Source organism: Ochotona princeps, chromosome 30 (genome assembly GCF_030435755.1).
Source record: "Ochotona princeps isolate mOchPri1 chromosome 30, mOchPri1.hap1, whole genome shotgun sequence".
Lineage (NCBI taxonomy): Eukaryota > Metazoa > Chordata > Mammalia > Lagomorpha > Ochotonidae > Ochotona > Ochotona princeps.
This window is the reverse complement of record NC_080861.1, coordinates 16,748,382-16,760,629: the sequence shown is the minus strand read 5'-3', so window position 1 is coordinate 16,760,629 and position 12,248 is coordinate 16,748,382. Positions and strand designations below refer to the sequence as shown.

Genomic DNA, 12,248 nt, shown 5'->3' with positions numbered 1-12,248 from the left:
GTTGGTTGAGGAACAAGTTGGAAGATGAATATTATTTTGATTTTAAGATTGATTTATTTTGCTTGAAAGTCAGAATTACTGAGAGAGAGGAAAGACAGAGATCTCACATCTGATTCACTCCAGGGCTATTCTGGAGTTAGAAGTCAGGAGCTTCCTCCGAGTCTCACACATGGGTGAAGGGGCCAACGGACCTGGGCCATCCCCTGCTGCTTTCCCAGGTCATTAGCCTGAAGTTGGATCAAAAATAGAACAGCTGGAACAAAAATCAGCACCCATATGGTAGAAAAATAGCTTGCTATGCTACCACACCAAACTCACAAATATTATTTTTTTAGAACAGTTAAAGATGTTTGTATACTAAGGTAGTTATTAGTGGAGAAGGGAAAGCTACAAATGAAAGGGTAAGGAAAAGTCATTCATGGCCAAAGGCCTACAGAAGCATGAGCCATGAGATACACAGAGCATTGCTGGGCGGTAAGCTGTGGGTGTGGAAGCGTCACCAGTTCCATGGAGGTTCAAGGGAAGGAAATGCAAGGACATGACAAATTCAGATATGTTTTCATGGTGTAAGTATTAAGAAACATGTTATCAAGAACTTGTTGTGGTTCTGTGCCCAAGAATTCAGAGTCAAAATGACTTGTAAGGGGTGGCTTGAGGTTTGGAATAGCCTTCAAGTAGGACGCTCATTGGGCTCCTCCTTGCTAGGCTCTTGTTTGGGGACTTGCTTGCAGGACTCAGGTAGCTGCACTCATGGCTAAGGTTTATTAGAATGAAGGGATACACAGCTGTGTCAGAAGGGGACGAGATGTACTGGAGGGTCATGAGACTGCTCTTCCGTCTGCTGGTTCACTCCTCAAATGGCTATACTAGTTGAATCTGTGGCTGGACCGGGTTGAAGCCAGGAGCTGGGGTTGCCATCCTAGCCTTCCATGTGGGTGATATGGATCTAAATACTTAGGCCATCACCCCCTGCTTTCCCAGCCGCATTAGCAGGGAGCTGGATCTGAAGCAGAGCATCCGGGTTTCCAGTGTGGGATGCCGACATTGTAGGTTCAGCTGCACCACAGGGCTAGCCCGGTCCAGCCATGGCCCTGCTGTACAGCACGGCACTATCTTAACCTCCTCTTTAGTAGAGCCAGTAATATGATTTCATAGCTGAATAGTTTTTGTGTTCGGGCCCCTTGAGTGGTAGAGAGAGTTTGAGGAGTAAAAGTGCTAAGAAAGGATGGGGTGATTATCAGCCGTGGTGTGGGATTTGGGCATACACCATAAGCTAGAGAGGAAAAAGGAAAGCCCAAGGAGAATTATCAGGCAGAAATGCGGCAGAGCGAAGCAGGAGATTGACCAGACGATGGCAAAAGTGTAGGATGGGACCTTACTTCTCTTTCTCTACATTAATGACAATTGTTTATTGTTGGTTTTTAGTCTGTTTAACCTGTTAGGTGTGGTCTTAGCATGCAAGGATCTACTTTTGTTTAATATCACGTGTTTTAGTTGAAAAAGATCTTCATATTTATATCTGTACTTTAGATTCTGTCATTAAAGCAGTGTTTTCCAGGAATGATAAAGTCTCTTTTCTAATATACTAAGTTTTCCTCTCTTGCTTGCTTGCCCTTTCATCAAAGAGGATACTTCCGACAAGATGGATGGTAAGAACTTCCCTTTCCAATTTGTACAATTTTTCATGGTTCTTGGATTCTATGGAGTATCTTTGTTCATTCTTCTCTTAATTTCAGAAGCTATATTATTTATTTAGCAACAATCCTAGTATGAAAATAGCTATATAATTCATAGAGGTATGCCTCTGAATATATGCTGAGTTTCTTAAGTCTTTCGCTAAAATTGGGTGCAGAAGAATGTAAAGGAATCTCCAAATCATTTGGTTTAACGCTTAAGTAAACTCTGTTATACAAAATGAAAAAGAACATTTTACAAGTTCATATGATCACTTATGAAAATTAGATGTAGGTTACAGAAGCTGTCTTTTTATTGTGGATTTCTAAACTGATATTTCATTAAAACTGAACTGATTTTAAGTGCTGCCTTTTTAATTTCAATGTTGATGTGATTATAGTTTTACCTGTTGTTTTCATAGCAACCCTGTATGATGTTTTTTATCTGAAACAGTGGTCAGCATATTACCAGTACTTTCCCTTGCTTCATCTAATGCCATAATGTTCATAGAAACTTGAGCTTTTTTAAAAAAAATTATTTTGTTTATCTAAAAGGTACAGTTTGAAATTTGAGAAAAGAGAGAAACATTAAGTCATCTTTTGTATTCTAATTCACTCACTAATTGGCCACAGCAGCCATGCTGGGCCAGAACTCAAACCAGCACTCAATGGGTTGCAGTAACAGCTTACATGGGTTACATGCGTTTCAGTAACAGCTTCACTTGCTTCAACACAACCCCAGCCTTTTCCGATAGATTATAATAAGATGTTAAATTCCTAAATCATATTATATGAGCTCTTGGAAAATGGTGTTAATGTGTACTTTGTTAATTATTACTTACACCCCAAAAACTGATCTTAAATATCCTCTGTTTTAATGAAACACTGAATCTTGTTTTGAATACAGTAGTCTCAGCTTTTGTGTATGGTTCAGCATTTCATAAATTAAAAAAAAATGCTGAATGAAAACAGCATGGGAATGGTTTCTGCAGATCGGACCTTTTGTTACTCCTTCTGATACTAATATCTTAGAACTGGTTTGAACATTTTGTTTTTAAGTTTTCAGATCAAATATTTTCTTGCTTGGGTAAAAATTTTCCACCTTGTTTGAGCAGTCACCTACTTTATAATGCATTATTGTAACTGATCCTCAGATCTGTATTGAAAGAAAATACAAATATTCGAGTACTGGCTGAGTCAGAGCAAAGCTAGAGGCCAGGAACTCAGTTGACGTCTCCCGTGTGAGTGACGAACTCAGCAGCTTACGCCGTCACCTACAGGATGAGGTCACATGTTAGCACTCGGGTCCAGGATGCACAGCCAGCAAGATGACCCGTGTGTGCTCTTAACTGCTGGGCCTCCTACCCTTGGTCTGTGTTTTAAAACTATACCGGAAGTATTTCTACCTGCAAAGGGGTATAAAAAATTTAACTGGCAACAAAGGTAAAATGCACAGTTGGAATTTCCTTGAGAGACCACTGTCATTTTTTTTTTTTACTTCCAATTTTAAGATTAAAATATAGCAGATAAAAGTGTTCTCCAAAGAATTTTGTCGTTTTCAGTTCGGTAGTTTTCATATTTCCCTGTGCGCTGTCAATCATTAGGTCACCTCAGATTTCTGCTCAAACTGTTTCAAAGTTAATTTAAGACTTTCAACCTAAGAGCTATTTTTTATTTTCACCTGTTCATTTTAGCTTTGTTTGGGGATTGTAAGATAGTTTCTAACTTCAATATTAACAGACTTTGTTGAAATACTGTTTTATTTCTCTTATATAGGAACAGCATCTGAGGATGGTAAGAATGTACATTTTGTTAGCAATACAAGTACATTTATGTTACCGTTTTCATTGGTGGGAATTAAAACTAAAACCAACTAATTTCATTGCAAATCCTTATAATTTGCCATTGTGGTAGCTTTTACGTTTCATATTTGATTGTATTACTTATCTGTATGGATTTTTTTAATTGTTCAGCTTGAAGTTTTGCTTTATATTCTGAATCATCTCATGTCGGGAGACATAATTGCTTAGCCAATAATATTAATACAGAGTTAATATGGTTCATTTGTTTCCAATAATGACATTAATGCTTTTATTTTTGTGGTTTTATTTTCTAATGCCAGTTCATTTATGCTTTGTGGCAACATACATCATCATCGCTTTATCATTGGGCTTTCAGTGGAATTCAAATGTGGTTATTTCGCCTGCTTTGAAATGTACCTGTAGTCACTGATTCAGATTGAATTTGAAATTACAACAGAATTGTATTTACTGAATTAATTCACTTCAAAAATAATTACTTATTGCTTTCGAGAAGGGAAAAAGAATTAATTTTTATATTTTTTGGGGATACAAACTGTGTTTTTAATTTCTGATTTAAAGCACTTTTTTGGGCCTAAGTTTTACATGAATGACATTTTGAGTGTGATACAAAACCAAGTATATTTAAACATGAGATTTTTGACTTTGTATTTACATTTAGCGTATTTTACATAGGTTTATATTTTATGTTAGAATCCTGTATTAAAAAATTGCTGGTAGGTGGCATTATAATTTAAAATGCTAATATAAATGAACTACTGTAAATTTTAATATAGAATGTATAAATCTTTTTATTTCCAAAGTTATAACTTGATCTTCTTTTACTTCTCAGTCATGAAAACATTGTATGTTGTACTCAAAATAAACTGTAACAGGATGAGAATTCTGAACCACTAGGGTTATTGAACTTGGTTTTTGCTTCTGTTTAATTTGTACTTCTTACATTTCTTTTCCTTATTCACTTTTTAGTTTCTAGTTGCTTTTTCAGTATTTCTTTTCTAATTAATTTGAGCATTTCAGACTAGCCCCACAATCTGTATGCCCTTCAAATTATAACTTTTAACTGAAAAGAATTCTAAGCCTTTCTTTATGCATATTTTTGGTATTGCTGCTAATTGGATTGAGACTATTTCTTGAGGGCAACAAAGCTCCTGCTGGCAATATATTCTGTCACAAGTTGTTTCTCGCGATGGCAGCTCACCTTAACACTGTGGTCAGCATCCCCTTTGGTTCAAGAGCTCTAGAAGTAGGGTGAGGACATCTGTGGCTCAGTTTATGGAGGGGGCTGGGCAGTGGTAGAGAAGAAAGGAGTGGAGCTGGAAAAGAGGGCAGGAAATAGATGAGAAAAATGCCAACTTACGTATTTGCACAAGGAATATTGCAAATGAAATTGGCTGGGAAAGGAGAGCATCAATGCTTCCATACTGCTAGTACCCCAATACTAAAATATGTATTTGAGTTAATAATAGCTATCCCTGCATTGTCTTCAGGAGTACCATTTTAGTCAATGGATTATTTGAATTGTTATGTCTACGATTATTGTTATAGTCAAAACCATAGGATAGGGACCAGGCACGATAGCGTAGTAGTTAAAGTCCTTGCCTTTTACACGCAGGGATCCCATATGGTTGTTGGTTCTAATCCCAGTGGCCCTGCTTCCCATCCAGCTCCCTGCTTGTGGCCTGGGAAAGCAGTCAAGGATGGCCCAAAGCCTTGGGACCCTGCACCCATGTGGGAGACCTGGAGGAGGTTCCTGGCTCCTGTCTTTGATTCGGCTCATCTCCAGCCGTTGCGGTCACTTGGGGAGTGAACCATTGGACAGATCTTCCTGTCTGTCCTCCTCTCTGTGTATCTGCCTTTCCAATAAAAATAAATAAATCTTTAAAAAAAAATAGAATAGATTTAAGAATAATTTCAGTTTCTTTGAAACTAAATTTTAGAACTGGAACTATCAATTTAAAAGCAAGTGATGTGCCTATGTTATTTTTATTATAACTATTAGATTAATAAGAATGAAATATTTTAGCTTGACTCTATTCTTACCCTTGGGGGAAAAGGTAGCTTACTAGACCACACATAAAATCAGTGTGAATTTAGTTTTTAAAAAGATTTATTTTATTTTTGGTTAGAAAGGCAGATTTACAGAGTGGAAAAACAGAGACAGAGAGAGAGAAAGATATCTTCCATCTGTTTGTGAACTCCAAAAATAGACAGTAGTGCCAGAACTGGGCCAGTCTGAAGCAAGGAGCCATGAGTTTCTCCTAAGTCTCCCATGTGGCTGCAGAGGCCCGAAGACCTGAGCCATCCTCTGCTGCTTTCCCAGGCCACAAGCAGGGAGCTGGATGAGAAGTAGAGCATCCAGAACTTGAACCAGTGCCCATAAGGGATCCTGATTACAGCAGGCAGAGGCCTTAGCCTACTATATCGTCATGCTGGCCTCAGCTTTGAAAAAAACAAAAAGAATGTAACCTTTACCCGACTACTATATTATTAGAGAATTGAAAAATATCTTGTAAATGTTTTCCACCCACAACTAAATATTATTATAAAGGAGAATGGCTTGATTTATATAAATATTTTTGTTTTTTTAGGCCGAGTGAGAGCAAAGCTTTCAGCGCCACTTACTGGTATGGGGAATGCCAAGACGGACTCTAGAGGCCGAAGCCGCACGAAGATGGTGTCCCAGTCACAGCGTATGTACTGCCTCTCAGTCTCCTGTGTCCACAGTGGGAGCTTGCGTGTTGTACATGTTACTTTTATTGGGAAATCAACCAGTGGGTAGACAAAACTAACTTGAAAAAGACAAGCCACATACTGAGTTCTTGTTCTGCACTTTAGGTTCATCATCACCTGACAAAAATGAAGGTATCTTTGTTTGTCAATGTTCGGGGTCAGTTGTGCATGTTTTGAAATGTTATGAATGAGTGTTGTCTTGTCTTTGGTGTGTTACTAGGACTGCATTATTGATATCTGCCCACTAAGACAGAAGAACTTCATCTGCTGTCCAAATGTTGCATGCAAATATTTTAAATAATCCAAATCCTTAGCAGTAGGGCTCTCACATTCTACTGAGAAACTTGCAAATGTAGAATATTCTGCCTTTTAAAGGCCTAACAGTTGTCATGTATTAACAATATGTAATTTTGTCTAGCTCAACTCCAGTGATATTTGCTATACTCTTGACTTTCCTCCCCATGCAGCTATTGGAATATCTCACTTTTAGTTAGCCTTTTTGGCTAGCATGTAGTGATTTATAGGGAGCTCACATTAAATGTAGAGTTTTGTTGTATTCCTTGTTAGATTTAGTAGTTAATACTTTGCTACTTTGGTAGCAGTTGCATTCCTCAAGAAAAGTTACTAAACAGGCAAGTTTGAGGCGTAAGATAAAATGAATCCTCTGTTTCACACGTTCTAGAATTCTGATAGTGTATTTCTAATATTGCTAATTTTAGACAGTTCATTTCCATTCCTTCTTTACCAAAAGATACTCATTAGCACTTTTTCTCCAAAAACTTAGGAAAGTTTCCTAGGGAAGTAACTGTGAGAGTAATTCAGTGTCTGTTACTGCTGTTCAGGTGGTTTATTGGGATATGGGTGTCTGTTTGTGTTTGACCTGATTCCTGTATCTTGACTTGGTCTTGAAGGGGACAGCTAGTGTTGACCCAAATCCTGCCACCCGGATTCTCCTCTTTCCAAACAGAAAATCCAGGCAGACTAACTATGGAGTTTTATAAATAAGTAGAAATATTCAGCAAAATTGGTTTGCAACTTGAGGATTATTTAAAATAACAAGGTCAAACATATGCTAGGAAAGTGTTTTTCTGTCCACCGTGTTTATTTCTAGAGTAACTGAATCTGTGGCAGAGTAGTGGAGATGGGCACCCCTCTTCTCCCTGTGTGCTGCCTGAACCAGCAATAGCTAGCTCAGAATAGTCTTAAAAACCAGCTATCCTTAAAAACCAGCTAGTTCTGCTAGAAGCAGGATCCCACATGCCGTCCAAACCCACCGATTCTGGTCTTTAATAAGATCATGAAGTGGTTCAGGTCGTGATGACGCTCTAGAGGTATTGGTTTAGATCGTCGTTTAGTGATGGCTGCCCAGACCGGAGTCCTGGTACTTACAGATTATTAGAAATTGTTATATTTCTCTATGCTATCTGTAAAATAGAGAATGATAATAGTTTCTATCTCATAGAATTATTGTGAGGATTAAATGATGTAGTATGGTAAGTGTACTACAAACAGTGCCTGAACCAGAGTAAGCACAGTGTATGTTAGCTAATCAAATTGTCCTCATCCTTACTTGTAATCCCATGTCAATCGAATTTAATACTGTGGCTTTCGTCTTCAGGAAGGTGCAAAATAATGATAGAAATTTGAAAGCAGAAGATAAACTAGACTGAACAAGTTGAAACTATCTAGTTCCTTACTGTAAGAGATTAATTTTCTTTTAAAATAATATTAATGTTGACTTCAGAGTGAAGATTCAAAGGTACTTTGTAACTACAGTTTCCAAGGAAATAGAATTTTTCTTTTAGTTCCTTTTTTCACTTTGAAACTCAGCCCACATAATCCAACACTGTTCCTAACATGTAAGAGCACGGTGAACCGCTCTTTAGACCCGCAGGACTCTAAGGTCAGACACTTTCCAGCTGTCAGATCACCCAAGTTCTCAGTCAGCTTGTGAAGGAGTTTTGTTGTTTGCTTGCTTCTTTCATTTGAATGACTATGTGTTCCATACCAAGTTCTTTTGAAAAAAAAAAAAAAAAAGATACAATGTAATTTGTGTGCAAGTTTCTTCAAAATGTGTTTCCACAGAAATAGTCCTTTGATTTCCATCTTCACACTGTTGTGAAATGATCAATTAGGGTTTGCATGGTCTTTCCATATTTTTTGTGTTGCCATTTAGACAACAAAAAGATCTCTTGAATCAAAGCAGGTGTGTTATGTAAAGCAGACCCAGTGGGGAGACTTGAGGTTGATATTGTGACAGCGTTGTCTTTTGTTGGTAGCGACTGGTTGCGTACAAGTGCTTGTGCAGCCTGTAAACACTCCTGCTGTTTACTTCTGTGTCTTAACAAAGATGCAGTCTGTGGCTGTTCCATGTAAATTTTTCTTCAGCTATGACACAGTAGCTATTCCTTACATGTAGCTTTAAATTAAATGTTTAATAAAGAAAGCTTAAACATTTAATTACGCTGATTTTGGACTATTAGTAATTGAAAAAGCTGAAGAATTTGCTTTTGCAACTTCATTTCATCTGCTTTGTCCATGAGTGTCTGATTTCTGTTTACCAGTTGTTGAAACTACTAAATGTACTGCTTTTGTTATAGACGTTGTGCTTTTGGAACTTTTGAAAAAATTGCCTTTTTTTTTTTTTTTTGCTTTTGGGTGTTTTGTTTTCTGAGAATTGACGACAGCTTTCTTATTTCCATCTGCCATCCATTTAAAAACTGCTCCTTCCCTCTTCATGGATGATAACCCTTACCCTAATTCTGCCTTTACACTTGTTCAGGATCACAATCTGCTAATACCATTGGTGGTAAGAATCTATAGCCCCTTTATGTGAGCATCACTTGTTTGATCACCTATTTTCATGATAAGACATGGGTTCTATTCAGCAGAAGTTCATGTGATACTCTGCTTTCTGTAATCATATTGGCGAAAAAATAATTGTCAGTTGGGAAAAAAATTGACTTTGGCCTGCCTCTTTTTTTGTTTTGCTTTTTAGCAAAGCTCAAGATTTTTTAAATTAGCAAAATCGATCATGCGCATATAGACATTCAGAAGAAATAGAGTAATAATAATGCTTTGAACTGCCACACGATATAAAATGGTAATTTGAAAGCTTTAGGCAGCGCTAATTTCAGATTTTGCCAGTGGTAGCATGCTATTCTCTGGCATGCTGTGCTGTTTTTGCTCAGCTCTGTGGTTTTTCTGATAAAAACAGTTAGCCTTGGTGGCTCTTTGCTGGATAAACAGCCGTGGTATTGTTTTGTAAGTACAAATAATTCTAAAATGAGTCCTAAGCACTGGAATTATCTGTCACACTCTTGTTGGGAATCCGAGGGTATCAAAGAAAGGGTAAATGGTTACAGTGAAGTAAGCACTACCAGGTGTATTTATTATGGGAGACTATAAATGAATATACAGTGAGCTTGTATCATTTAATGAATTCAGTAAATCCAGAATTAAAAAAAGAGTTACTTCAAAATTGCATGTTTCCTATCTGCTGAATAGACCCACATTGCAAGGAATTCTTCAATCTTTCCCACCAACATCATTATTCACCGAATTTGTATTGTTCTAACAGAACGTCATGTCGTATGTGCTCAGTTCATGGTTTATTCTGTTTACATCGTTGCAGATTTTCCCATACAATGTTCCATTAGCCTATCTTGCATTGTGAGTTTGTGGCATGTTGGGTGTTTGGATGTTTTGGTGTGTATGTTTAGTTTAGACCTGCATGGAGACAACAGGTGCCTTATAGGCATCCTTAAGGATTTAATGAAGAGAAATTTGGGTTTAAATATTCTTCACTTGGAGTCTGCCATTTAGCTTGGCATGCAGAGGTGCCTGGGTTTGAGTCCCGGTCCTGTTCGGGATTCAGCTTGCTGCCAGTGCACACCCCTGGAAGCAACGGGTCATGACTGAAGTGATCGGGTCACTGCTGTCCATGTGGAAGACCCAGGCTGAGGTCCTGGCTCCCAGCTTTGGCCTGGTCAGCCTTGGTTATCATAGGCATTTGAGGGAGGGAGCAAACAAATGAGTATACCTCTTCTCTCTCTCTCTCTCTTTTTCTCTCTCTCTCTCTCTCAAATACAAATAAAATGTTACTGTAAAGATTCTTCAACTGAAACATTGAGATGTCAAATGAGCAATCATTTTTAAGACTTTAATAATGTCCCTAAAATTTAGAATTCCTTCTACTCTAGCAAGTGTTAATTTCATTGGAAACACTGCTTTGTTTTAGAATGTTGCTATCAACAGTGAAGGTAAGTTTCATTTTTTTGTGCTGATAAAACTCAAGAATTAAGTAGGAACATTACACTCAACAAGACAATGCCAAGAGAACTATAACAGGGTTTACGGATCAGCCACCCATGGACTAGCTTGTCTGATCCCCATTAATGTGTTGTTTTGGCCTACCTAATATAAAAAGCAGATAATTTTAAAGCTTTCATTTTTGAAAAAATCAAAGGCCCAGACATAGTTATCTCAAGTGGGAATTGTGTGGAGCTTAAAAGTCTCCTCTTCCTTCATCACAGTCCTTTACGCTGTGTCCATTTCTTCCTTGTCGACATCCCGCACTTGTCCCAGTTGGCATTTGAATCATTAATCTTTTCCCTATAGAAAGGAAACATAATTGGGTCAGTTTGTTCATGTGAGCAGTGATGCTCCCAGCAGAAAGAAGTATCCACCAAAGTAAAAGTTTGCTTTCATGAAAACTGACTCAAGTGCAAGTTTAACTTTTCTGGAGTAACCATTCAGTTAGGTTCTACTTGGAATTCATCTAGGTCCCTTTCCCATTCCTTGAACATCAAGTGCTTTGATTAACAGAGTCTGTGCCTTTAAAGGTTACTGTGTGCGTTTCTGGCCCACAGCCATTTTTCCTGTTTGTAAAACTCAAGCTCTGTTCTCAGATTTTGTCTGGCTCCCTGATCACGTTGCCTTGTCTTCCATGCCTGAATGAGAATCACTCTTACGGAAAGGGCCTGAAATCTTTGACATTTGCCCTTTGATCCTATTCAGTGCTTACTTATCCCAGAAGTGGCTACCCCAAAGCCCTTTGCTAGTGAAAGGCGACACCAACAAGTTTCTTTTTCAGTTGTCCCACTTTTATCAGTATTTGAAATTAGTTTTCTAAAATTTAAAGATATACACAGTTGCAAGATGGTAGCTTTGCTGTGCTTGAAGACATCTCAGTGGACAGCATAGGTTAAGATAAAGCAAATTAACATATGCTGAACAAAAGTGCCAGTAATAGAATTATTAAAGTTTTCTTCTTAAATCTACAGCTTTTCCACACAGCATTTATAACAATATCAACTGTATTGCTGAATTAATTATTTCTCTAGAAACCTTTTATACTGTTTGTGTTCTCAAAATCATAGTATCATTATTATCAGACAGACTATCTATGACCCCCAAACTGAACATACCATCTGGTTCATCATTTAATGCCAATATATTTAGTGTACTTTTTTTTCCAGGTTGCAGCTATGTCTAGCTCTGCCTCAGCCCATTTCCTTTGACCTTAAAATTTACCGTATGATCATAATCTTTTGAGATATGTTTCTACGAAGTTCTCTTAGTACTCCTGTTTTAATGCTTTTCTGTGTGTTTGGTGTTCAGCTGGCAGCCGCTCGGGGTCTCCTGGAAGAGTGCTCACCACCACAGCGCTCTCCACTGTGAGCTCTGGTGTTCAAAGAGTCCTCGTCAATTCGGCTTCAGCACAGAAAAGAAGCAAGATACCACGCAGCCAGGGCTGTAGCAGGGAGGCTAGCCCGTCGAGGCTTTCAGTAGGTAAGACGTGGCCGTCTTTTCTTTCTTTTATACTCCAGATGTTTGCTAACATTGGAGACTGTGGAATCCGTTTAGGTCCTTATAATTAAAGGAAATCAGCTTAAAAATTCAAGGAGTGAGAGCCTGGCTCAGTAGCCTACTGGCTGAAGTCCTCACCTTGTAACTGCTAGGATCCCGTATCAGCTCCAGTTTGTGTCCCAGCTGCCCAGCTGCCCATCCTGTTCCCTTC

The 12,248-nt window shown here is 38.2% G+C and overlaps 1 protein-coding gene across 4 annotated transcripts in view; it reads left to right on the top strand.

Moving 5' to 3' along the window:
- CLASP2 (cytoplasmic linker associated protein 2) overlaps window positions 1–12,248 on the top strand; it is a 164,541-nt gene that overhangs the window by 90,677 nt on the left and 61,616 nt on the right. For all 4 annotated transcript variants that reach the window (XM_058657143.1, XM_036497694.2, XM_058657145.1 and 1 more), the window contains 2 exons: window positions 6,085–6,186; window positions 11,849–12,019. In XM_058657143.1, coding sequence (XP_058513126.1) covers window positions 6,085–6,186; window positions 11,849–12,019 — 273 coding nt within the window. The remainder of the gene's footprint in view (window positions 1–6,084; window positions 6,187–11,848; window positions 12,020–12,248) is intronic.